The sequence below is a fragment of the Tinamus guttatus genome, unplaced genomic scaffold (assembly GCF_059628265.1).
Source record: "Tinamus guttatus ecotype Peru unplaced genomic scaffold, ASM5962826v1 Tinamus_guttatus_pri_ptg000347l, whole genome shotgun sequence".
In the NCBI taxonomy this organism is placed as follows: Eukaryota; Metazoa; Chordata; class Aves; order Tinamiformes; family Tinamidae; genus Tinamus; species Tinamus guttatus.
The window spans coordinates 205,931-233,386 of record NW_028288881.1 but is presented as its reverse complement, the minus strand read 5'-3'; the positions used below and the strand labels follow the sequence as shown (position 1 = coordinate 233,386).

Below are 27,456 nucleotides of genomic sequence, written 5' to 3'. Positions count from 1 at the left end.
TTGCACTAGTCTGATAAGGAATATATCTGCAAGATTTGTGTTTGGGGGAAAACTCCAGTAGTAGGAGAAGCATTTCATCTTTGGAAGAAGTTTTGAATTATTTAACTGTTCTCCTAAGAAATCGCTTTTGATCGAAACACATGTGTTTAATTTCACATAAAAATGCACCATACTACTGCTTGTTTGCAACAGTCTGCTGTAAAACTACTAGTCTTTTTGGATAAATGAGTAAAGGAGATATTTCTGGACCATTCACCATATCAAACATCTGCCCTATCAGTACTTGAAATGGGGAATTTTAACTGAAATTGAGCGATGTGGAAATTGGTATTGCAGCTATGAAAGAACATAAGCTTCCTGGGTAGCACACAGAGAGACTCCTCCAAAGAACAAACTTCCTTGCTGATAACGGGATTATTTTTGAAGGAATCTGTACTTTCCATTGGTAATATTGGGCCTTCAGAGAGAGCAACATCTAATCGTAGGATGTATGTGTCTGCACACAGCTAAGCGCTGGAAATAATTCCTGATAACCTTCCAATGAACCCAGTAAGGGCAAAACATTATGGGAAAGGAGACATCCATCCTTAGGTGGGACACTGGATTGGTTGATCACTACTGGCTTGTTTACATCTGTTCCAACTTCGTAATACCATCACTGCATCCCTACTGAGAATAATAACATGAGGAAAGATGATCCAGCCTATCTAATATGTCAGAACTGTGTTATCTCACTCTCTAATGCTAATCACTGCAGCGATAATTTGCAGAATCACAGCCAAGAAATAAATGTGTTCTCTTATCGGATGATTTTCGACTTTCAGCCAGGTCTGTATTGTGCTTTTTCTTAACATTCTTTTATATCCACAGTATATATATTCAACAAAAATGTCTCAGGTAAAAAAAACTAAAAATAACACGCAGAAATGTAAATACCCATTTGCATAGTAAAACTGTGACTTTGAAAGGCACCTGACAGTATTACATGCAAAAATCCCTTTGTAATTCACCAGAATTTGTAGGTTTAACTCCCTCAGGCCTCTCTGAAGGTCTCTTCTCACAGTATCTCCTGATTCAGATATTTTAAATCTATTTTTATGATTTTCTTCATTAAAAAATAGCTATCTAGGGGAAACGTACAGGTAACCACTATAAACACATCTGAATACCTAACACCTAATAGATAATTTATGCCATCATACTCTCAAACGTTGATTCAGCTATTATTACTAATATCCAACACATAATAGACTTTATATCTGTAATCAAACTGTACAGATAACGAAACACATTAGCAAAAATATTCATAATATGTCTTATTTTGACCTTTCCTTACTAGATGCAAAGTAAATAAATAAATGCAACTTAACTAAACGCAGAGGTGACTTTGCAGAAAGAAATGTTTTAAAATGCTTTTGTCTTCCCTAGAGCTTACACATGTCTAGCATTTAATTCAGATAAATGGAAAGAGCAGGGTTCACCATGCCAGACTTGGTATCAAACCTGATAATCTTTTCCTGTCCTGGGGAACTGCTCTTATCAGTAAAAGAAACCAAAAGAAGAACATGTATAAAAGATAGACACTCTGTGAAATCATATTGTCAGATGTAGTCCTCGCTAAGGGTAAGTAAGTAAAAGGATGAGACATTGGCACCAGAGACTTCGGTATCTCCCTTAGGCCTCTTTAAGGTCCTGCCATTTAAGAATGTACCAGGAACACGTTCCTGACTACACAAACGGCCAAACACACAAAAAATACCTCCAGAAAACATCTACAGTTATTAACTTGCAGAACAGCATTAGGAACAGTGATTAGTCTTTACTAGAAGCAGAAAACCTACTTTTTAAAACAGTTTCTGAATTTATTATCCTGAGTTTATTCCTGAATACAATTTAAAGCAATAAAAACTCTGCTAACACGGCTCACTGGTGATTATGCAGAGACAGCCACACCTGAAAAAATTCTTCTCAAAATGAGTTTTGAAGTGAACAAATAATATAGAAAGAGTCAAATTATTTATTCAATAGAGAATCTCATTAAAATTCCCCATATTTTTCCATCATTGCTACAGGAATATGAATTAGTTTAGCTTTTGAACCTACATTTTTTTTTCAAAGGTCTATATCCTGAAAATTACAAAATGAAATAAGTAGAATAAAAGATAACTACGACGTTGACTAGACTAAGAAATGTAACTGTAGTTGAGGAAATTACTTTCAGCATTTATAACAACTCAGCACTGTATATAAACGGTGGTAAGAAGGTATTCATTGATTCTTTCATTGATTCATTGACACTGTTTCATTATAGAAGTGCATGATAAAAAACAGATAATGGGAGAATGAGACTGGAATGGAGTCAATTCCCTTCTTCAAAGGACAGAAGACATCTTCACCGTTTGACAAATATTTTTTTGTCATGACAAGAAAAGACAACATACTATATTTGCTGATCACTGTATTTGCTGATCATACACTAGTGTAAAGTTATTTTAAAAGTGCCCCCCAAACTTCTCTGGTTAGTCAGAATACAAACGGAAACAGACCTATATTGAATCTCACCAAAAATGTTCTCCTTGCATGATGAAATACCTTACGCATAAAGAATATAGAGGAAATTTTTTTTGTTGTTCAAAAAGCATCTGGAAAAAAATGAATTTGACTTATTCTTCAGTTCTGTAGTTCATGAGGACTAGCCTTAGCAGTGAAGACAGAAGCAAAGGAAGCATTTAGTAACTCTGCCTTCTCTGCATCCTCTGCCACCAAGGCACCCACCCCATTCAGCAATGGACCAACATTTTCACTTATCTTGGTCTTGCTGCTGATGTATTTGTAGAAGTCCTTCCTGTTGCCTCTGACATTGCTTGCTAACTCTAACTCCAAACAGGTCTTGGCCTTCCTCACCACATCCTTGTATTCTCTGACAATACAATAATATTTATGTATTTCTTTAATAATTGTGTTTTTCAGAGGATTTCTGCACTCTAAAAAAAGTCTATTGCATCAAGATAGATATCTAAGCATAAAGGTAGATTTAAAACAATCTTCATCTACTTTCACGTATACAACATTTGATTCTCCCAATATATACTCAAAACTAAATCTGGCATACTATTCTCATTAATTCAATAATGAGAATGTACTACTTTTAAATTCGTAGGATCTGCTACATCTGTGATGTGGAAGATCGTAGGATCTTCCATATCTGGAGTATTGTGTCCAGTTCTGGGCTCCACAGTACAAGAAGGATGTGGAGCTGCTGGAGAGAGTCCAGTGCAGGGCTACAAGGATGATCAGGGGCCTGGAACATCTGCCCTATGAGGAGAGGCTGAGGGAGCTGGGCCTGTTCAGCCTGGAGAAGAGAAGGCTGAGAGGGGATCTAATCAGTGTCTATAAGTACCTCAAGGGAGGGAGTGAGGAGGATGGTGCTGGCCTCTTTCAGTGGTGGCCACCGACAGAACTAGAGGTAATGGCCACAAACTGAAGCACCAAAAGTTCCACAGGAACTTAAGGAAAAATTTCTTAACAGTGAGGGTGACAGAGCCCTGGAACAGGCTGCCCAGAGAGGTTGTGGAGTTTCCTTCTCTGGAGATCTTCAAAATCCGCTTGGACGCAGTCCTGTGCCATGTGCTCTAGGTGACTCTGTGTGTGCAGAGGAGTTGGACTAGATGACCTCTAGAGGTCCCTTCCAACCTTTAGCATTCTATGATTCTATGCTCAAAACTTCTACACTGGAAGATGTCTCAGACTATATTAATGTACTGTATCAATCCAGAGATTTGTAATGCCCTTTAGTATGAATTCTGTGCAGCTAATGAATTCTTAAATTTCTGTACCCCATGTTTCATACGATGTGACACATCTTATAACTCCCTTCTGAATACGAAAAGCAATAATACTGAATTTTAAAGCACAATGGCTACATAACCTTAGTCAAACAATATATTTCATGTCATTATATGTGTAGAGCAGGACAAGATTTAGAATTTTATGGGAATTTTAAAGTAACTTCATTGAACTTGAATTTTGTCTAGTATAATCACTTTTTCCCTTCATATCCATATAAAATAACTAATTACCAGTGCACTAGGAAGCCAAGACTCATTAAAGGAACGAATCTTTTAAATTAATATGCTCCCAGAATAATAACAATATTTTACAAAGTTTCAAAGAAGTCCCTCACAATTACATTTATTGAAGAATAGCTATGTTAAAGCTACTAGTAAATACTGCATTTATTTCTTAAGTCTTTAAGGTCGTCGAATCTCTTCATTCTGAACATCCAATAACAACTCTAAACATTCCTCATTTTCCTTTCAGATCTATTTTCTAAGTCAAAAGTGCCATCAGCTGCTGACCCATAACCATTACTTACCCCTCTCCTCCCTGTACTACAGGTTCTAGCCAACATCTATCAGATTTCAGGGTCTTCACTTGAAGTTGGTGGTTTCTACATTTTTGTAACTACCAATGGCATGTAAGAAAAATTCATAATGTTGTGTTATGGGATTGAATGTTTATTCAATAGCCGATTCTCGCTATTCTGTGTTCTTCAGTCATTTAACCTTTGATGTTACCCTTCTATTTCTCAAATATTTTTCCTAATGGATTGTTTCCTTACTTCCAGAGTCACAATTTCAAACAAACAGGCTTATTTGAAATATTTTGCAATAATATACTAAAGAAAAAAAAGTAGGAAATGTCTATCAAAATATAAAAATGCTGAAAAACAAAAGAGGATTTGAGAGGTTTCATTTTCTGAAGATCTTTGCTTCAAGATTTTGATGAACAGTTTGTTTAAAGTGACAACTTTGCACTGAATTTTCTTATACTTGAAATTTATGTACTCTGATGGACTTCTAAAGCATCAGACTCTTTTCTAAATAAAAATATTATTTATTTTTCTTGCAAAAAATCCAAAAGCTCCAGAAGGGGTTTAACCAAGAAAAAAAAAAAAAAAAAACAGCTGTTGAGGTTACAGTGGCTCAGAGACCAGGAGAAAATGATGACTTGATTCAATCTTAGAAGATTAACTTCAAACTGAGCTATTGCTCAAATTAGTCCTTACCTTATCCCACTGGAAATTTTTCACACATAGCAATCCCTACTAGCCTAAAGCTTTTGAAGAAGTTTTTAAGGTTAGCCTCAGTGGGCTGGAATATCATCACAGATAAACTGTCCTGATTAAGCCCCAGATAAGTGTCTCATCAACTTCAGGAAAGCCAGGATTCCTCCAGAGTATTCAGTATCACTAACTATAGAAGGACACTGTTTCTTAAGTTATGCAAGTTTAAACATGTATGACCATAAAAACTGACCTTCCATTAAGAATGTACTTTTTTCTTTTAAAACAGATTTAAAAGAGAAAACAAAATATTAGAACTTACATTCAATATCAAGGTACATGCTCTTTTGGTGCCCACCAATTCTACTTGCAGCTTCACAGTCATATCTCCCTGAATCTGATAACTTCACATCTTTAATATGCAGTGACGATTTTCCATGCTGCCCTTTGACTTCTATACGGCCATCTGGGCTCTGTTTACATTGATTCAGGAAAGAGAAAGGTTTTATATATATATATATGTATCTATATTATGTTTAATATTTTAAACACCATACATAATTATGATTGAAAGCATCTCCTCACATATGGTGTAATTACTACTGACAGTTAAGCAATTTTCTAAATTTTTAAAAGTATGTAAAAAAGGATGGTCTAATTCTAGGCACTAAAATCAAAGGAATAAGTACATGCTTAAAGGAACACTGTCAAGGTAAACCACATAATTTAACCATTTAAAAAAAGCACAGTTAGCCACATAATGAGAACCTGCTTATGATTTCGTTCATTTCATTCACTTCATTCAATCATAACATTTTAGATTACAGTTAGAACCCAATCTCTCTCTTGTCCTTAAAAACGTAACTAGGAAAATAAATCAAAATAGCCCTCAAAACAATGACTAAAACATACATACAGTTGCAGATTTCTTATTTGCATTATTAACATTTTCTTGTGAAAGCTCATATCAGCTAAAAAAAAAAAAAACATGATTGCAAAATACAATTGGAATTTCTGGATTTCATTTATATGTCATTCCAAGGAAACAGACAGGGTACAAAAGTGAATGTTGTCTTGTGCTTTTCTAGAAACTTCCATGCAATTGCATATGTGAGGGGGACAAAAAAAAGAGTAAGTTCTAATTCTGGCTCTTCACTTGACTTGCTTTGTAACTTTGGGACACTCACATTACTTCTTTAATTTAATTTAAATAATTTATTTATTATTTGTGAAAAGAAAGCTAATAAAAATACTGAAATATGTTTACCTACCTTAATACTGAGGAAGGGGGGGAAAGGGAATTAAAAGCATGAACTACTTGATTTCATCGCATTAAATGTCCAAACTTACATATACATACTACTTTTATTCTATTTACTGACCAAAGGGTTCCTCATATTTAAATGACTGAACTTCTATCTAATGAATTCTATGTAATTTTCTTTTCTGAATGCGGGAAAGTACCTGCAATTTGTACCTTGAAATATCTGACATAAGATATAAAGCATTCTATGTATCAGAAATTCTATGCAAAAAAGCAAAGAGTACCATGATCCTGCATCAGAACCCAAGCACATAAACTCTGTTTCCTGTTAAAACCTCACAGAATATATATATCTATAAACTGAAATTCTAAAATCCTAATTCAGGAGCAAATCTAAAAGTCTCTAGGTTGGGTAAAAATAATTACAACCACTTAGTTATCTCTAACTTTCTAATTCTGAAATCTCTATTTTCATTATACCTTTAAAAAAGGAAGTAAAAAAGCGATTGACTTATTAGTGAGCAAGCTACAATATTGAAAGTCATGATTTTCTGGGGTCTTTGGATAATTAAAATGTAATTTCTTTAAAATAAAAGCTTTTTTTAATAATCTTTAGTATACCTACATTTTACAAAGACTTCATATGACATAGTTAGCAACTGCATTATTTACTTACTGGTTAACTATTTTTCTTTGAGAATATCAAATACACAATACGTAGTGAATCTGCATTATTCTTACTTAAAATGTATGCACCCTTCAGCAATGTAGTTTCTCATGTTACCTTGACTACCCATATTAGCCCAAGAAGTCACATTTAAAAATTTGTGAAGATACACCTTACACTGAAACAGCCTGTGACTATGAGTCACTGATACAGCACTAAGCTACGTTCTGATTCACTAACAAACAGCTGACATCCCAGGGCTCTAAGGTAGTACAAAGCACAAAGCAAAGTATAAAGGAAAATTATGGAAGAAATGCCCTGTAAAGAGTACCTATAGAGATGAGGTATACTAAGAAAAATAATTTCTTCACAACATCTTTTAGCACATTTCAAACCTATAGTGAGCAGACTCTACTCTTGTTTTTTAAATTGTGATGAAATTTTTAGTGATAACAAAATTTATTCTGTCACAATGTAAAGCATCCTTCTTCAAAATTATAATAACCTTTAGCTGTTGCAACACATTTGCTGAAGCTCTTTTACCATGGTTTGTGAAACTAGATGGGACGCATTTCAGTTTAGTTCAAATTTCTATTTCCAGAAATAGGTTACAAGGACGATACGTGGAAAAGTGGAAAAAAAAAGATTTATACTTGTCATTAGAAGAATCTTAGTAGTAGTAAGTGACTATCTGATGAACTATCAGGTGAAATTAGAAGAGATGTGCACATGAGAGAGAGTCCTAACTTTATATATAAAATAATAGAATCTAAAGTGAGCTTCACCTCTCTCAATCTTTGACCCATAAATAATTCCTTGAAAACATTAACTCAATGCTTAGGGTTCAAAAAGAATAAAATAAATCAAATACTGGAATTTATAAGAAAAAAAATGAAACAACAGAAAACGTCATCAGGCTACAGTATAAATCCTGCAGTCTCTCTATATGACATGTGCCATTTGCTGCTGCATTAGGAGACACAGTAGAACTGGAAGAAAGTCAACAAAGATATGAAAGCTATGGAATGGCTTCCATACTGACTGATTAATGGACTACAGCTCTTCAGCCCGGAAAGAAGATGACTGGGAGGGAATATGATAAAGAGACATTAAATCTCTGGCATGGAAAAAGTTTAAAGACTGTTCACTGTCTTTTTCAATGGAAGTCTCTGAGCAGGTAGCAAGTGAAACAGTGGGGACCTGTTCCCTGGTCCTGTCTGATAGATGGTTTACAGTAACACTTCAAAACATTCAAGACTGAATGCTTACAATTCCATTCAATTTTCCTGTAAAGAGGTTATAAAACTTGATTAAAAACACTGCATGGCAAACATTCCTGAAAACAAAAATATGTGAAAGAAAGCAAAAGTGAGTACAAATACAGTCCAAGAAAATTTAATTAAAAAATAATTAAAGCAAAGGTCTAAAAAGGATCCCCCAAATATGCTGTAGACATGGAAATAAAAAGTGTTAGAGACAGGGGAGTGTGGTGTTTCTATATTAAATTTTTCTATATGGTAAGTCAGTTAATAGCAACCTGGATAAATAATAAAGGATGTACTGTGATGAAAGAAAAGTTACAATAATATTGCAATTATGTTGAAACAAACTAGGAAGGAATATTAGAAACACAGAAAAGACACATAAGTTATTACTCCTACTGTAGGGAGTAATAAAGAAGTTGTGAAAAAAAATAATATAAACTTGGGAACACAAACTACACTACACCTGTGCAGTAGTCCTCAGAGGAGATCCTCGCAAGGCAAAATGTCTTAACACTGACATCAAATCAAAATGCAGTCTCTTTAAATCTCTATAAATTTGTAATTTCAATACTTCCAAGTCTTCCTGAAATAATAAAGCATATCAGCTGAATAGGAGTATATGAATAACTTCCGCCTTTTCCTTTCAAATATTACAGGGGTGGCAATATTATAGGTGTAACAGAACTTTCTTTAAATAATGCACTAGGTTGTTTTCTTCTGAATTGAATAAACAGATGTACTTTCATTTCTTAGCAGCAAAAAACGAGTATAAAAAATGGACAGAACAAAAAACTAGACAACCTGAACAGTCTCTGTGGTTCAATACTACTGATTCCTGCTGACTCACTGAGTTTCTCTGAATCTCAGAACATGAATTATCAGTGAGGTATGAAAAACAAAAGTGGTCAGCATAGTTCTGTACAGATACATAGATTTGTCTACAAAGATCAATAAATAAGCAAGCATGTTAACGGCTCACACTCAACCTGATCTTAACAAAGACTTTGGAAGAATTAATTTCAATAAGTAGACCATTGTGCATCCTGCAAAGAAAGGATTTCCACTTATTACTTTTCATAATATTATAGAATAGTAATAAAAAATCAAGAAACCAAAACACTTTTCACTGCAAATGTCTATTGGAGAGATTAGTAGGATTCAGTTAAATTTTTGTTTGTTTGTTTTTTACCTCCACAACCTTATCACTTAAAATTAAAAAAAAAAAAAACAAAGGACAAATCTTCAGCAGAGGCATTTTGCTCATTTATAGCTGGCTCTGTGACTTTATCCACATAAAACCTACTCCCTGAATAAGAAAACTTAACCTTTTACAGCAAGATATCATTGAAATTTGAATACTGACAGCAATCCAGGTATCTGGCACTGTCACAGAAACAAGACTGTTCATCATAGGCCTTCACGTAAAATTAAACTTAATGGCAACACTGAACTGTAATAAAAGAGCTTTCCAAAAATTTAGGATGAGATGTTTCCATACTAGCAACATCTTTACTCAGAAGTGTAGTTTAACCCTAATAAATCCTACAATAGTTATACAATTAGACCAATTTCATCACTTGAGTTAACACTACAGATTTACAAATTCTGTTAAGGCTTTATTTTTTTCCATTAAAAAAAAATAAATTCCTGTCTTGTGTTTTTTTAAATTCCTGTCATGCTTTATATGCCATCTTTCCCCCTGACCTTGTGTATCATGCTCTTATTCCCTGAACTTCCCGTATGACTTGTAGTTTCAGGTATGAATTTCTCCAGCATCCTGACTGGCTAATATTGTTTTCATTGGTGCAAAATGTGTTTCAGAGCTCCCAAGGCAGTACCAGCACAAGGATAACCTTGCATTTAAAGGTTTCACATGAAGAGGAGATATGAAGCCTTCACGGTATAACTGCTTGAAGGAATAGGGTTGCAATGAGTACAAAAACCACAGAGAGACAAGAATGGCTTCTCAGACAGAATCACATATTCTGACACAGCAGAATCCAATCTGCAAGATTCCATTGCCATTGCAGTTTAAAAGTATAATTTCTCAGGAGAGGACGATTAGCTGATTATGATGCTTAGAAATTCTGTTGCTCTTTTTCAGTTGTAGAAAGACGTACTTGGGGAGAGGTGGAAATGTGCTTAGTAGCTGAATTAGATTTATCAAGCGTTTCTCCAGCTCCCATTGAGGAACTGTAGCACCAAATAAGATGAAGTTGTATGTCTGCAAAAAGTACATTTTGAGTTGGCTGAAAACAAGTGTGAAAGGTGAGAACAGATGCAGAAAGCAATGAGTTGTTCGTAGCTGGATTTTGCTAATATTAGTCGGAAAGTCAAAGCAGCTGTGACTCCGTTGATTATCTTCCCTCCTACAGAGTTTACTGCTTGGATGACAAAGGACTCCTTTATGGCTTGAAGCCCAAGTGAAAGACTGCTAGCAAAACATCTCTACATTTAAAACATTTGCACATTTACTTTTCTTTTAAAGTTTAAAGCTTCTTTTGAGAGCAGCATGCAGATCGATTTTGTCTGTCACTATAGTTATCAAATATTTCATCTGATAAACTAAACCTGTGATATTCTTTAGTGCTATTTAGACAGGGATTGCACATGTTAACAATGGAAAAGATGAAACAGGAACTTCAAATTGAGAATGTTGTTTCTTTTAGAAAACGTGGTGCAACATACTCAAGAATAAACATTTTAAGAACACATAACTTCAGTAAAAATTGCAGTACTTGATTCACTTGATTCTCTAAAGGATATACATGATAGCAGATATACATGATAGCAGATCCACACACAGAAAGGGAACCTATTTTAATTTTATGCCTACTTCTTCATTCTTCAAATGAAATGGTCATCAATTTCAAAAGGAAGTATGTTGTCTTGGTCATGTTTTCAGTGCAAATCACTGAATTTTCATGAAGAAATAAAGCATTGATTACCAGAACCATCTCTGGAATTTCACGAACTGTAACTTTTGTTGAGAAACTTCCAGATTTCAAAGGTAGATGTGTTGATATTGACAGGACAGGAAAGCATGTACTTCAGGCTGAAGTCTTTTACATGTCTGATTTAAAGCAGATTATAATTGCTCATGAAACTGTTTCTTGAAACAGCGTAAGAGCTTTTGCAACCTGACATGATGGTACTAAATGATGACAAAATTTCATAAGTCTTTTAAATATGAGTGACCAACAATTCCTAGTCTGAAAATCTACCTTTGATGATGAGAAAGGGCTGTTATTCACAACAGCCACCATCGTGTAGAAGCTGATGGAAGCTCCCTTCTGGATTATGGATGGTTTAGTCACAATATTTCCCATTCTCTTCAGGTAAATGTATTCTATCCATGCACCTGTTGGAGACAGCAGAAAATTCCAGAGTATTGCTACCTGTATATGTCTTAATGTCGAGTGAATCAGAATCATGTTACAGTAGTGTCTTGGAATTCACTAGTTTTTATAGGAGACCTTGTGGTTCCTTTAGAACTGCAGCTCATTTAATCTATATTTCAGCATGCTGCAAATTCCTGAATTTACTGGGAATTTGTTTTTCTATATGGAAAAAATTACTACGAAGAACCCACTGTTTGTAGCTCTATAGTGTAACAAAAGGGTAGTCAAGAAAAACCAATCTTGAAGAAAAGACATTGCTGTTTTGATTTTCTTTTCATCTGCAGAGTAGCTATTTTTAAAGAATTCAGATTGGAAAATGTAGCAGATTCTATGCGGATTGTTAACAGCATCTATAACCTCAGGAGAGAAGTATTCTTGAAAGCTCCAGATAGCTATTAAAAATTATGAACTGATACTTCATGCTGCTTTTCTTTCAAACTTAAATCGGTAAGTAATGAGATGACACAGGATATCCAATATACCAAAAATACATACTAAATCATGAAACAAAAAGCTTAACTTCTTGGCTTGTGTTCACAAGATTATGAAAGAGAAATGATTCTGAAAAAAAGAAAAAACGCGATGATTGGTAATTCAAGATTATTTCTGCTAAAGATGCAAATCACAAGAAAGAAATGGATGATGATTGTTAATGGCAAACATATTAGCATTAAATGGCAAAATCATGTCTTTATGCTGGTGATAAAGAATAACAGCAATAGTAACAATAAATATTTAAAATAGAAATATTACATTTGTGAAAACTACATACATACTCTAAAAATTAAAGTAATTAATTAAAAAATCTGACTCATTAATATGAATTTATAATTTATGAATCATAAATACAATAATATTGTATTTTAAGGTTTTATTCCTGAAAATTTTGATGATCTCTATCTATCCTAAGACAGTTATTATACCATTAAGATAGGTGACTTAATATGGATTCAGACAGATAGCAGAATTCTCAGGGATAAGAGCATTAAATTCAAGAGCTTGGGGAAAAAATAGGATGTTGATGAAGGTAATCCTCTCTCTCACTAGCAGTGAAGCTCAGGTCTTGGGGAGCACTGGAAGGGGGACTAAAACACTAGAAAAAAAGTGAGAAGTAGGAAGCTTTCACACAACAATTTTAATTGAATCTTAATTATGTTTTTCTGTATTAAATAATTTGGATTAATGTTGGTATCCTAAATAGACTAAGAAAAATTGCTTGTTTTATTTTGCTTGAATTGATATAACATTAAATTGACTAACAATAAATTCTTGGATCTGCATATATGTTTCTGTTTTGCCCACAAGATTCTGAGTTTAAGTAAGTAGATTGTCCAAAAAAGCCTCTGTAAAACATTACATCCCAGGAACATCAGTCTCTTCTAATTACAAGTGGAGGCACAGTTCCTGTGCTGGAAATCATATCAGTGGTATCCAGTTAATGAATATATAGAGAACTTCAGTTGACTACCTAAGTAAGTAGAGGCATGACTTCTGTTGTTTTGAAATATAGTTAAAATCTGCACAGTTTTCAGTCTCAAAATATGTTTGTTTAAACCATTCCATCCTGCTTTTGAAGATACACCTGAAGATACATTTAAATAAATTAAAAATACTGTTTCAGACCAACAAACTCTTTCGCAAAAATACAGAAAAATCTTTAAACGTAGTCCAAGGATTTCAAACTGAGTTTAAGGCATTTATATATCCATTCATTTCATCTTCATATTATTCAGGTTCAAGTCATAAATCTTTGGCTTAAGATGTCAAAACAACTAGTGTGGTAAAGGTATTCAGCTATAAACAGCATGGAGCTACCCATAGACTGTATCATAGCTTGTGCTTTCCTGCAAAACAGAAAGTATCAACATTCAAGTTTCTCTGATGCTTTTGTGCAGAATTTATATTCAACTCAGGATCTTTCCTAGTTTTCTGTAAAAGCACTGTACATTTTTTAAAAATATTCATGGCTGGACAGTAGTTAGAAAGTCTATCTGGATGCTGGAATTGGGTGGAGTCCTGCAGAGGGATACTCAAGCAATGAGGCTCATTTAGAAGGAAAGGCACAGAAAGCCAGCAATAACAAAACTTGAGTGAAGCCAAGCAGGGAACTTGCTTACAGCAGGACACATCTAAAAGTCAGTCCTCACATATGCAAGATACTTTGCTTACACAGACAGGGAAGTCTATAGGTTTTTTTTTGTTTCTTTTTTTTTTTTTTTTCAACTAAAGAAACCACAGGAAATCAATGAAATAGCAAGCAAAACAGGGAAAATGACCTAAACAGGATGGATAGAAAGGGCATGGGAATATTTGTTTTCAAGTAGTATCAAGTATCAAGTAGCATCAAGTTTTCAATGTCATCCAATATAGCAGGGATTCTCTATTTAACTTTCCAAATGCATTTACATTTATAGATATAGATAAAAGATTATGTTAAATGTATCAATCAAGTTGGGTGAAATCCATTACAGAACAACCATGCTGCTACTCAAGTTTGAAGCAAGCTGGAAAGCAAAGACTTCAACACGGAGGTACGAAAAATTAATGCAACAGTCTGTTAGGAAAAATAACACTTTGAGAAATGAACCCTCAGCACCAATCTACAGCTTATTTCCAGTCACCTTAAAGCATTTCCTACTCATCTGCACAAGTCAGGAATCTCAAGGACTAGTGAATCAATTTATAAAAAGTTATGCGCAGTACACTGCTCAGAAACAGATCAGTAACAAAGCATAAACTGAGGAGCATAAACTAAGGTACATAACCTTAATCTAAGCGAAAGTTCTAAGATTCTCAGGTCTCAAGCAAATTGTAGGTGGGGGAAGAGAGCGAGGCCTGGAAGAATGTTTTGAGCTTTCTGTGTGAGGCAGGAGAGAGGAGGCAAGAGAGAGGAGGCAAGAGAGAGTTATATGAAGGGATGAAGCACTTTGAGTGACGGAAGGGATCTGAGAGGGTGGAGCACTCAAAGGAGTCTGTGGGCACCACAGGGCTGCAGGGGCAATGTGGCCTATCAGTGCAGGGACAAGTCTAAGCATTCATAAAACTGTATTTTTAATGTGAGCTTTAACACTTCCCTAAGGGCTTTAGCATAATATATCATATACCTGTAAGATATACTCAACCATGTTAGAAGGTCAGCCTGCAGTAAGGTAAAGATTACTACATACTAGTAATACCTTTACCTTTGGCATAAAGGTCACAACTTGATACATGCAGGAAGAAAGTTACAGGAGTTAAAGATGATGTCTTGTATTACTTATTATTATTTAGAAATTTTAACCACACAGATTTAGGCCATACATAAAACAGGGGTTGGTATTTTGGCCATGAATCAGACCTCAGACAAATGATTTTTAAACAGGCAATCCTAACAAGTACTGCCAACTGAATTTCTGAAGTTGGCAATAAGGGACTCTAAAAGCAATTTTCACTTGCCCCAGTGCAAGGGAATGAGATTCCTACATTGTACTTTAGGCTAAATTGCATAGCCTCAAAACTGTCAGAAAAGGTAGACATATAACTTGACTGTGTTTGAAATCTGGGAATTGATACTGGTAGGAAAATAGTATATGATTGATGCACAGAAGGATGCAGTGAAAATGTCAAAGGACAATATGCTTTGTAGAAGCATAGTGAGGACATTAATAAAATTAGTAGGACTAATTAATACACCAAAGTTTAGATAATTTGCTTAATAAAACAAACAATAGCTTGAAAGGTAGACTCCAGGTTCCTTGGTTTGATTCCATTTTGACAAAGTACTAAACACATGTCTTTTTATTTCCTCTCAACATACAATGGTGTTCAAATTACCTTTTGGATCATAAAAACGGCTGACAGGTTTTAATAGAGTAAAATGCATTTTGTCAACATTCTACTGCTGATTTTATCATAGCATGTAGTTCCCATGTCCTATTGGGTTGCACAGTACCTAGGAAACTAAACACTTCAGAAGTTTCTGAAGAATGAATTCATTCTGCCAAATGACACTACCAAATGACTCCAGCCTATGAAGTGTGGCTCTATCATTTGACGTGTCAACAGATGCAGGATCACAATTTTGTCAAAAAAAAAAAAAAGCTATTAGAACATGTTGTTAAACAGTTAGTATATAATACAAGTGATATTTACACAGAAGCTCATGAAACAATCGTTCGTGTAGTGGAAACAATGAATGAATATTCACATCCAAGCAGTACTGATTACCTAGAAAATGCTGGTATATAAAAGTTGCCTGATAATTTCAATATTCATTAGTGTAACAGATGGACTATCAACCTTCATGACTAAATAGAAAAAGCTAATATTGGAAGGGAAAAAAATGCCATTTCCAAATTTTGTGGCTTTATTTCAGACAGTAAATACAGAATCACAAACTGTAGAAAGTACTCACAAAATATCTACTTTGTGCATAGCTAGTACATTAGCAGATAGATTAAATGGGAGACAATTGTTAAGTTTGAAATATGTATTAGGTAGAAAAGGGACTATCTATGTACAGAATAAAGACTCCATGCTTCTTTAAGTTTATATGCCTTGCCAAACAATTGATCATATTAGCCAAGAGTCAAGTCCTTAAATAATAATAATAAAAAACCCACTTCCCCATCTTCAAGCCATACTTTTACTTGGCTTTTTGCCATCTTTGAAAAAATGTAAAAAGCAACAATTTTGTCTCCGCTGGCCTCATCCTGCTCTGCGGCAAAACAACTTTAAACTTTCACTGAGAGGAAAAATCTAATACCAATCCAATCACCCATACAACATGTATATGTGGTTGTTTGTTTGTAAAGCCATTTGAGCCCATCCTCGGGGGAAGAACATTTAATTTGTCTCACAGCCGAGGCACAAGCCCAAAGGGCCTTCTGGCCAGGCAGCTGAGAGGTAGTATTGAGCTGCCAATAAAACTGCTAAGCAAGCCTGCACTGAGGAAGACGCTATGGTGCATCAAAAATAATTTCTGGCTTCATTCTTGCCTTCATTTAGACCTATTTAAAGAACACTGTGGATACTGTAATCTAAAAGATGGGTTTGGAATTCAGATGAATGGCTGGGCTACTTTAAGATTTTGAAATATCAACACTGAGTTGCAGCTTTCCTACTGTAAACCTTCCCCAGCTGACAGAGCTCCTCTGCCTTCTCCTATCCTCTCCTCCTCAGCCAAACTCCTGCTTTTATTTTGTCAGCCCTCTAATCACACACAATCCTACATCCCCAATCAATCCTCCTAGCAAAAACTTTATACTGTATTTCTAGCTCCTTGTAGTTAACTAAACGTATGTAAGTGTAGCTGAACATGCAGTGGGCTATGCATATGCAGATTTCTATGCATCAGATGATAGGTATCTGTTGAGAGTACACTATTCAGTGCTTATATGAACATCAAACTTTGATATGTCACAGGGTCATACGCCAGTACATTCCTAACAGCACTACCTAACATTAAGACCAACGCACGCTTCCTCCCTACTCATGTGTCCATTTATTTTCCTTTTTTGTGCAATCAAAATATTTTTGCTTTTCAATTTCACATCCTTAACACAGAAAGCTATCGTGCCTTATTTGAAAAAGCCCCTAAATTCAAAGCTGCTGTGCTTATGGCTGTGTGTGGGTGCTGGCTGGAGCGGTGGCCACCAGCTGCTGCAGCATCTCCGTGGCTCAAGCTGCGCCCAGCTGCCTGCCCGGCCTGGGCTGCTGGATTGAATCATTTGTGGAGCGTCTCAGCTGCACAGGCCATCACAGCGTGAGAGCTAATTGCAGCAGGCTACATAAATTGCTTTGCCCTACAGGCATGAACTAAAATTATAATGTCAAAAATATTCTATGATATTGTATGCAGAAGCTGTTCAGACAACAGGTGAAACAGGTTGCAACTATTTCCTTCAGTAAGGCAAGGAGACTTGTCGCTTGCATTTTTCCAGCTATTCAAAGGAGAAAAGTTCTTGACATTAGCATATAAAGACAGTGATTTCTTTAGCTCAGAAACAGAAGGAAATCTCCCGAAATCAATAAAAATATCCTAAATACACTCATGCTTCCTCTCTTTTGGGTGATTCATCATTCACATAAAGAGCTGATCCTTGATGAGCAAGAATATTACTATCATTACTATCTCAAAAGGAAGGCAAAGCAATTCACTATCATTTAGCATATAAGGCTGCTTCTTTTTATGCTTGACAATAGCATATACAGGGATCCAGATTTTTTTTCAGATGTTTTTTATTAACATTTGTGACAGCTGATGTGGAGTTAACAGGCTTGGGATAAAAATCAGAGCTGACCTTTCAAAAAAGCAATGCAAAACAATTTCCCAAATCTTTTGCCTACTGCCTGACCACAGTCACTGTGAAAAATTCTACAAGCTCCAAATAGTTGTCATTTGCATGCCAGCATAAAGTGAATCTAAACTTGGAATATAATTTAATTTTAGTGGTCTAGGCTCTTCTGTAATTAAAAGCAATGCAACGGGAAATTACACAGAGACCAGATTATGATTATCCTGATTATGAATGCAACAAAGAAAAGAATCAGAAATGCAATGAAAGATGCAGAAATCAAAATGTCATTATTGTAATGTTTAAATTCTTTTCACCTGTGGATACAAATAGAATAGTCTAACCACATTTCAAAACAGGAGGTGCATGTCTATCAAAAATATATATATAATACAGTATTAATTTTAAATCCAAGTCCTGAGTTTTAAATTCCTTTTTTTTATTATTATTAATTATACCATATATGAGGCAATATCAAAACTGCGTATGAGATCCTGGACCATGGCCTCTCTGCATTCATTTTTCATGTGTTATTCGTTTTACATGTTTAGATTGCAAATGCTTAGGAGTATAGATTGTCCTTTCTGACATACTCTGCACATAGTGGAGCTGCTGTCTCAAACAGAGCTCCATCTGTTATTGTTATCTGTATTCCAAAACAGGCCTTGAAAAAGAATTACAAGCAATTTTGGTCAGTTTTCACAGTTCTGATAAAATTAGTTACTAGGAAAGTACAGTCTACCCTCATGTCTCTACATATGCATTGATATCAATGATATTTTTGCACCAAAAAATCAGGATAGGGTCTCTTCAGGGACACATATAGATGTCTGTGTGCGTGTCCAAAATCCATTTTCTAAGTCATTACATAACATCAAATCCATTCACCATCCTTCCTTCTGTTCTACAAAAAGCAACTCCTCCTCTGCCTCTTTTTACTGGGAAAAGGGCCAGGGCTCTTGGATGCACAGAGGTCTTTGGACCACACCATCTGGAATCGCAGCTGAAAGGGGCAAGGCCAGGTTGGCATGTCCGTGAGGAGACGCGCAGTGCTGGGAAGTCATGGGCTCAAAATGAAGAGGCAGAGGAGATAGATAGATAGATACACCATGCACTTGCCTGTCATTGCAGCAGCAGATGAAGCTCTGCTCTTGGAGTAAAACTTAATTTCAAGGCAGGCAAATCTTTACAGGTGAGTCAAACACCTCTAGGCACACATAGCCATTGATTTACACAGACTCATCCACCCTCATGTATTTATGAGTTAGCCATCCATAAGAAGATCACGGAAGTCATCCAGTGTAATTTCCTGGTAAACGTGGGCCAAGAAGCTTACATGAACCTTTAGCACAGGTTGGAGGAGGGGGAGATATCTATTTATTTCAAATTCTTGGTGAAGAAGAGACGAGACACTGACTGGTAGGTTACTTCAAAGGCTGACTGATGAATGAAGAGAGGAAAAAGGTTCTTTGTTTCTGACTTAAGCTAATTAAGCTTTGACTTTCAGATTTATATATCTGATATATTGAAAGCCTGTATCAAAGATGCATTTTCCTTAAAGATAATTATAGACCTCTTACTCATTAATATTATCCTTTGTAAAAGCCCAGTAGGGTTATTTCTTTGATCTATAACTTTGGCTCATTTTCCATTCCTTTGGACATAATCATTTCAAAACACAGAAAAGCCTATGTCCTGGTTATAAGATCTACCATTTAAAAGAAAACATCATTTTGAATTGACGCAGATTGAGAATGACCTCAAACTCAGCTCTTCTTCTTCTTTAGTGATTGCTCTTTTAATAAGGCTATTATCTACTCACAACCATATTCAGTTCCTTGGGAGGATGTTTCTGAGATTGGTATTCCCAAAAGGAAGTATGTAGTCAGGACACTGACTATGCATCAGGTGTCAGCTCAGCGTCTGACACTAGCATCTAAGCTCAAGTAAGAAGCAGGGTACACACTCCATTTAGTTGTACTAAATTAGTAGCTACTTCTGCGCTACTTCTGCTACTTCTGTGTACATAGCTTCTGAATGATGTCTATGAGACAAGTAATTCCCTAGAATCACAGATCTGGAATACTCTTTTTTTTAAGACTGTGTAATGTCTAGGCAGTGGAATGTCAAAATCCTAAATGCTTAAATTATTATTGAACCTGACCTGTAATCAAAATGAAGCATTCTAAGAAATCTGGATTTTCCTATATATTTTTCTTACTTTCACAGAGAAATATTATCCAAAACTCAGATATTCATCAAACAAGAGTGTTTACTAACTTTTTTTTTTTTTCCAGATATCCAGAAGCTGAATTTCTGGTCTGTTTAGGGCTACCACTGTGAAATATATATGGAGTAATTTTTCTGTATCAGTTTTGATACACATTAAACTACTAAGATGGCAAGAATATACTAAGGAAGCACAATTCATCTTTCATGCATCACAATTACTAAGAGTAGTATACATGCACCCATATTTCTAGTTGGAATTTCCAAATATAAAACTCTAATGTCTTAAAATGTTTATTACATTTACTCAATTAATCATGTTAGTAACTAGTTTCTGGGATTTTTATTGTACACTGAATCATTCTGACAAGATCTATTTTCAATGAACTCATGGCAATCACCATTAAATACATTACTGAAAGAATATTAATTGCATCTATTTCATCTTTCATATTATTTTTCTCAGAACAAGCCACACAGACTTTAGTTATCATTTCAACTACTGCCATGTGCTGTGTTTTCTCCTAGACTCTTTGAACTTTAAAGTTTTCTGGGATTTCCTAGAAATAAACAAGTCAGTCCACATAATTTCTTGTCCATTCCTTGATAGGTAGAATCATTCCTTGATACGTTGCATCTGTCACCAATAACACATTTAAGGATGCAACTAGACAAAAAAGGAATGTCAAAGACTGCAAGGAGAATGACTGAAAGCTGTATAAAGTCTTAATTTCTTTTGTGCAGTTGTTAGAGCAAGCATCTGTAAATCTGCAAAGCGCCCACCATTAGAAGTCAAGGAAGAAGAAATCAAACAGGCAAGGATCCTTACTCGCTACAGCCTGTGACATTCAGATATCACTAGAAAGACTATGTCGACCAATTACCTCTATCAGAGTAATTAAGGTTGAGATTTAAAAAGATCACAACTCCAGAGCAGCCAGCTACAAGCATACTAATTTTCATGCCTAGGCTGCTGCAAAGTAAAAACTAAAACAAAACCCAGATGTTTTAAGATCAGCAGATTACAGACCGTATTTCTTCCTTTGATGCATTTTTTTAAACTAGAGATAATAGCATCCTGCAATTCCACAAAGACAGCCTGCTAATCTCAACTATAGTTTGATTCAAGTAACCCAACATAATTTTTTTTTAACCGGTTTTAACTTAGTAGTAAGTGTTGACTGAAGATTTCCAGAAGGGGTAATAGTGCTATTAAGTAGGACTATTAACTAGGACTGAAATAAATCTGTGTTCCGTATAGGAAAAAGGAATAGTTGATCAATCACAAGAAAATAGGTACCACTGACATATTTAATTCAGTTCAGGTAGCACATTCCTGAAGTTATGCAACATTAAAGACTTCAAATCCATTATATTTCTGAAAGGGTAGACTGGTGGGTAGGAGTTGTAGTAAAACTCATTTGTTAGATAATATGTTGCCTGTATTTTCTCAGATAAAGTGAATTTTGTTTTTGTAATTTTATCGAGAATAACATATACCATTATTATTTTTCTCCCTCTTTTTTTTTTTTACATAAGTGACAAATCTGTAGGAATTTCAACTTGTTCATACTGAATGTAGGTTTTTTTTTTTTTTGGTATTTATGCAAGTATGTTGGGTGATTGGACATTAATTCTAATGTTGTAACAATTACATAATTTCAAAGTAATCATACATTCCAAAAAAAAAAAAGAAAAGACTTCCTCATTTCACCTTTTTGTTCTCTATGTGCAGAACACACATTCGTATTATACAAGAATTCCTCAACAATTTAATGACCATCAATTTTCTTCCCTCTTCATCAAATTTGTTAAGAAAGCAAGGGTCAAGGCTTTGGCCCTGTAAAGTGTTTGAGGAGTATGGAGTATATTTTTACAGCTCAAGAACACGTACAGCACTTCAGAACATGTATTCAGTATTCAGCAAAAGCACTCCCATGAACAACACATGAAAGTTCTTAACCGGAAAGAAAGAAACTGTAGAACCGCATTAATTTCACTCTTTTTATATTCCATGTACAATGTATCAACACACTAATAGCAAATGAATATAATTTTTACTTTGGTCTTCAGTATTTTTCAGTTGAACCTCCATTCAGATGCACCCCTGTAGATGCTTACTGGATGACAGTGACAGGTCTAGAGATTACCCATCTGCAGGTTGAAATAAAAATGTAATACTGTGCTATATGAGCACCTGATAAACATCAGATCTGATCTGGAAAAATGCAGTTATTTTTCATCTTGCTTCTGCAATTTGATTTCATTTTTGTGTTCTGATATAGAAACTTATTTTAGCAACATTCCAAACATAAGGAAAAGGCTACATTCATAACCTCTAAGCCAAGTTAAGTCTCTGTGGGTCAAAAAGATCATTTTTGTCATGAAATATTTAAGGAAGAGAGAGACTGCTTTAATGCAAAACTACTGGAAAAAAAATGACATAAATACTGTTATGTCACTCTCAAATGGAACTACAGTACAGATAAGTGATAAAGACAGAGCATCACATAAACTGTCTCAATTCCAGGAATGGTTAAGTGGGATACTGGACCAGACAAGACATTCCCTTTCAGAACAGATATTTATATTTCCTCAGTGTAAAGTAATTCCCTATAAATGCAGTGACTGACTGTGTATCTAATTTCCTGATTGGCGTGATCACTGTTTAGTTTTGCAATTAGTTTTTTTTTTGTCTTTGTTTTTAAGTAACAGTTATGAATATGCAGATAGATGTAAGAAGATTGCTTATGATTTATCTGTTTGATTATCCAGACTCAAAATTTTGGTTTGGCCAGACATAAAGATACTATCTCATATTTTAACTAAAGCAGAGAAAATCTGTAGGTTCTGCAAGGAAATTACAAAAAAAAAAAAAAAAAAAAAAAAAAAAAAAAAAAAAAACTTATGGACCACTAAAGGGAAATTATTTCAGTCCCTCACCTTGTCTCCCAACACTCGTATCCAATAATTGTTATCTATTTATTCCCACAGTAACTATGTTCATTCCCATGCTACATTCTTTCCCTACTGAACTGACATTTGTAATAAAACATGGAAGTGGAGAGATGGCTGAATTTGTCCTTATAAGCTGCCTTATCTGTATAGAAAGAAAATAATGTAAAAAAAAAAAAGGGGGAAAAAAGCGGGAAATAAAGAACTTCAAATAATTCAAAAATATTCACTATAGATCTCTACAAACTCCACACTCCACAGGAAATACTGGACAGCCAGTAAGGACTAAATCCAGCAGTACTCTGTAACCATAGTCATGATGATCGAGAAGAAACTGAAACCCTTAGTAGGCATTATTTATGAAAATTTAGCCTGATCAAGTAATCAAGTAATCACCTTTCAACATTTTAATTGCGTTTAAAAATTACAATTTAAAATTTTAAAAATTAGAACTTCCTTGTCTCTGTTACTACCCTGTAAAATAGTAGTTCCTTTCAATTCTGAAGGAGTCATATCAATTTTTCTCTAAATTAATTTTCTACTTATGAAAAGATTAGCCAGACAATACATATTTAGATATGTGTATGTTTTTACCTTGTCACCTTCAGAGAAAGTTACTCCATCAATGGCTCTTTTCCAAGTAATCTCTGGGATAGGCTCTCCTTCTGCTTCACAGATAAGGGTTGCTCTCCCATTTTCAAATGTGGTTTCATTTTTGAGTTGTATTATTTGAGGCTGTACTGTTAAAAACAAAAATTACGTTACTCATCGTGCAGAAAAACTGTCATGTCAAAATTCTTTTTTTAAAACATCACTCTTTTGAAAACGGCATATTCATGTCTACTGGTTTTATAAGATGTAAAAGTTTTAACATTACTACCTACAGGAGCAATAAGCTTTTCAGCCTACAAGTTGAACAATTTCTGCATGCCTGAAAGCCACAAGTCCCATGCTACCTGTCAGCAGCCTGAACGGAGTGGAGCTTTGGAACTTTTTTTGGAGCTTTTGGAGCTCCTTCTCCTGTGAGGTTGGTTGAACACTGGGACAGGTTGCCCGGAGAGCTAGTGGAGTTTGCATCCTTGGATATTTTTAAAACCTGACTGGACAAAGCCTTGAGCAACCTGCTCTAGCAGAACCTCCACTAAGTTGGCAAGAAGGGGGACTAGATATCTCCAGAGGTGCCTTCTAAACTCAACGACTCTATGGTAATCTGTTATTGTATTCCAATATTAATTATTTAGAGAAATACAGATTTATTAATATTCTTGGACTTTGATCTTCCTATTTCACACACATTACTGAATTTAGCAAAGTCTTATGACAACAAACATACTAATAGTATTAACACTCTTAAGAATTGAACAATCCTCTGAAACAAAGTTCTTCATCTTACTTACTGAGTAAATTAATAGAAAAATGCATTTTTTAAAAAAATCTGGATATCTGCTGGCATCCTTCAAATCATCCTGCTTTACAGCCATTGGTATAAAACAACTACAGCTCTCCATCTGTATTATACCTTGTCAAATTCTTTACATATGCAATGCAATTCATGGTTACATGTGAACAATCTTGTTTAGAGGACTTATCTGTTGTATATCTACACATAGAATATTACTGTGTGGGACAGTATTCACACATCTTCATTAAAAATGTTGACCTTATATATTTTACTCATAAATAGGCATTAATCATTTTCTCTGAATGCATCCACTTTACACACCGAATGAGAGATTCATCTTGTTGGAAAGATGTAATCATGTACCTAGAGTGTGATTCAATTCGTCCAGACCCAAAAGCAGTGAATTTTAATGAGATAATTTAATTTTGGCAGCTCTTAATGTTGACTTTATAAACATTAATGATATTTATTGAAAATTAGGTATTTTGCATATAGTTTTATTAAGATTGGTGTTTAAGGAAGCTGATTTTGAGAAAATCATAGGGTACATACTGTAATAAACATAGCTCTGTCCACAGCACAGGCTTGAAGGCCATATAGCTCTATTTATTAGAGCATATTTCATATGAAACAGAAGGTAAAGACAGAGGTAAGCCATTTGCTAACAAGGTTACAAATGTGTACACTAGGCAGAAAAATGATGTTGTGTTTTATTAGCAGACCAAAATAGGAAAGAGAATCCTTTAGGATGGAAGAGACTGCAGGGGGTCACCTTGTCCAAACTTCTGCTCAAAGCAAAGTCAACAATGAATTTAGACCAGGTTTGCAAAGCAATAGGCTGAAAAACCTGTTCCAGTGCTTGACTGTCCTCACGGCAATGATATTTCCTCCTTATGTTTGGTTTCCTCCTTTATTTTATGACCATTGCCTCACAAATGCTGCATTTCACATCACCAATAAAAACAGTAAAACCAGATTCAAACATGCTATATCCCAGAAAATATTTTCTGCACCCAAACATTATCTACCTCCTTTCCCTCCCCCCCACCATTCTTGGTCTCATTCTTCATCTTTTATCTCCACAGTTCTTCGTTGCTTGTCCACAAACTACAGAGGCAAGTGTATTTGTGTGCAGGAAGGAAATACTTTGAGTGGTTAGGGACTCTTAAAATGTCAGCTGTATCCAACTTTGCAGGATACAGTAGGAAGTAGTGAGCCAGGCCTTACAGCAGGACACCAGTCTGGCTGAGGAAATGTGCAACTTTCCTCAGAGGTAAAACAAGAAGCTATTTTAGATGAACACAAAGAAGAATTTTACTATAACCAAAAATCACATTAAAATAAAATGAAATTTTTTCTTGTACTGTGTATACTCTCACACTTAGGGTCACTCAAATACCTATAAAATATTCTAACTAGTATAATTCAGGTATTCAATTTCTATAGCTATGTCTCCTGGCTACAATATTATCCTTCCTGCCGTATACGTACTTTATGACAAAACATATGTTTCCCTCAAGATGATGCATGTTCTAAAACATATAGTTAAAACTCTATCTTTTAAACTAAGACCAATATACTAAATTTCTTTGAGATCTTCTTCAAATGGACAACAAAGACACAAAGTTTTAGCTTAGTGTTTCAGACATGAGCTGCTGACATTTAAAGGAATAAGCATTGATTAATCATGGAATATAGCTAACTGAAAGGTATTACTAGGGAAAATAAGACAGCTCAGATGGAGAAAGGCTTATTAGACCATTATTTAATGGCATAATTTTTATAGGTTGTAAGTCGAAAGTTCTGCCAATTCTTGTGTATATTCTGTCTAAATCGACAAGGTCAGTCTCAAAGTGAACTGGAATTTGCTTGCTCTTTAACAAACATGAAACAAATGGAAATACTGAGTTTTGACACGTCTAGTCTGGAAGCCTCCAGGTCTTTGCTTATTCTTATTCAAGAATATTTAAGCATTTGGATATAATGTACCTACAAATTGTAAATTGATTGAACTACCTGACTGAAATGAAAGGTTTAAGGTGTAAAGGCGTTATACTTCAGCCTCAAGAAAATGATTTTATTCTGAAGGCAAAAGGAACTGTTCATTACTAAAGATGCGTTTCTGATAACATTCTGAAATGTTATCAGAGTGATGCTGACATTTATAGGTTGGAAAGGTTTGTTCTTTGAGTTCTTTGTTCTTTTAAGTTTTTTAACACTTTCTCAGTAAAGAAGTTGTTTCATAAGTAATAGGATTAATAAAGTTTCCTTCAGATTCTTTCCCGGGACTCATCCATGTTTGCCTCAGACAGGAAACAATTCCTTCAACAGGTCAAAGCACATTGCCGTATACTTTACATCACCATCCCAAAGTTTAGGAAGAACATGGGACGCAATCTAAATTTGTTACTAGTTGTTTTCAGCTGATTTCTTTATGAAGGTACACAACTTAGCAAAGTCAAGGAGTACTATCCATATCTTTGACCAAGTTCATCAGACTTGAGAGCAAAACAAACATAAAGTCTGAGACAGTCCCAATTATATCTCATGAGAAGAACACCCTAAAATTAACTAGTCATAAATACAAACATAGACTTACAAGTGAGGGTCTTAGTATATCCCTACAGCACCTTCTAGAAGGTTAATCTCCTAATTAACACAGAACATGAGGAATCAGACTATTATACTATGATTGTGCATGGCAGCAATTGACTCAAACAGCTAAGCTGTAGCTCTGTTCTGAAAATTACAGGTACTAAGCTAGGTAGAGTCCAAGGAGAAACCAACATATCTAAGAAACAAATTTCTGAAACGTGTTTCCTGCCATAATCAAGTCTTGTACACACAACAGTATCAGGTGGTGACTTTATTCCACGTTAAATTTATGGATGACAGAGTTATAAAAAGTTAGCTACAAAGCAGAGACAAATATA

The 27,456-nt window shown here is 34.9% G+C and overlaps 1 protein-coding gene across 2 annotated transcripts in view; it reads right to left on the bottom strand.

Moving 5' to 3' along the window:
* Positions 1–27,456, bottom strand: part of NCAM2 (neural cell adhesion molecule 2) — a 261,042-nt gene that overhangs the window by 77,732 nt on the left and 155,854 nt on the right. For both annotated transcript variants that reach the window (XM_010220023.2, XM_088529801.1), the window contains exons 8-9: positions 23,716–23,861; positions 5,388–5,538 (exon numbers count right to left, since the gene is read on the bottom strand). In XM_010220023.2, the coding sequence (XP_010218325.1) occupies positions 5,388–5,538; positions 23,716–23,861 (297 nt within the window). The remainder of the gene's footprint in view (positions 1–5,387; positions 5,539–23,715; positions 23,862–27,456) is intronic.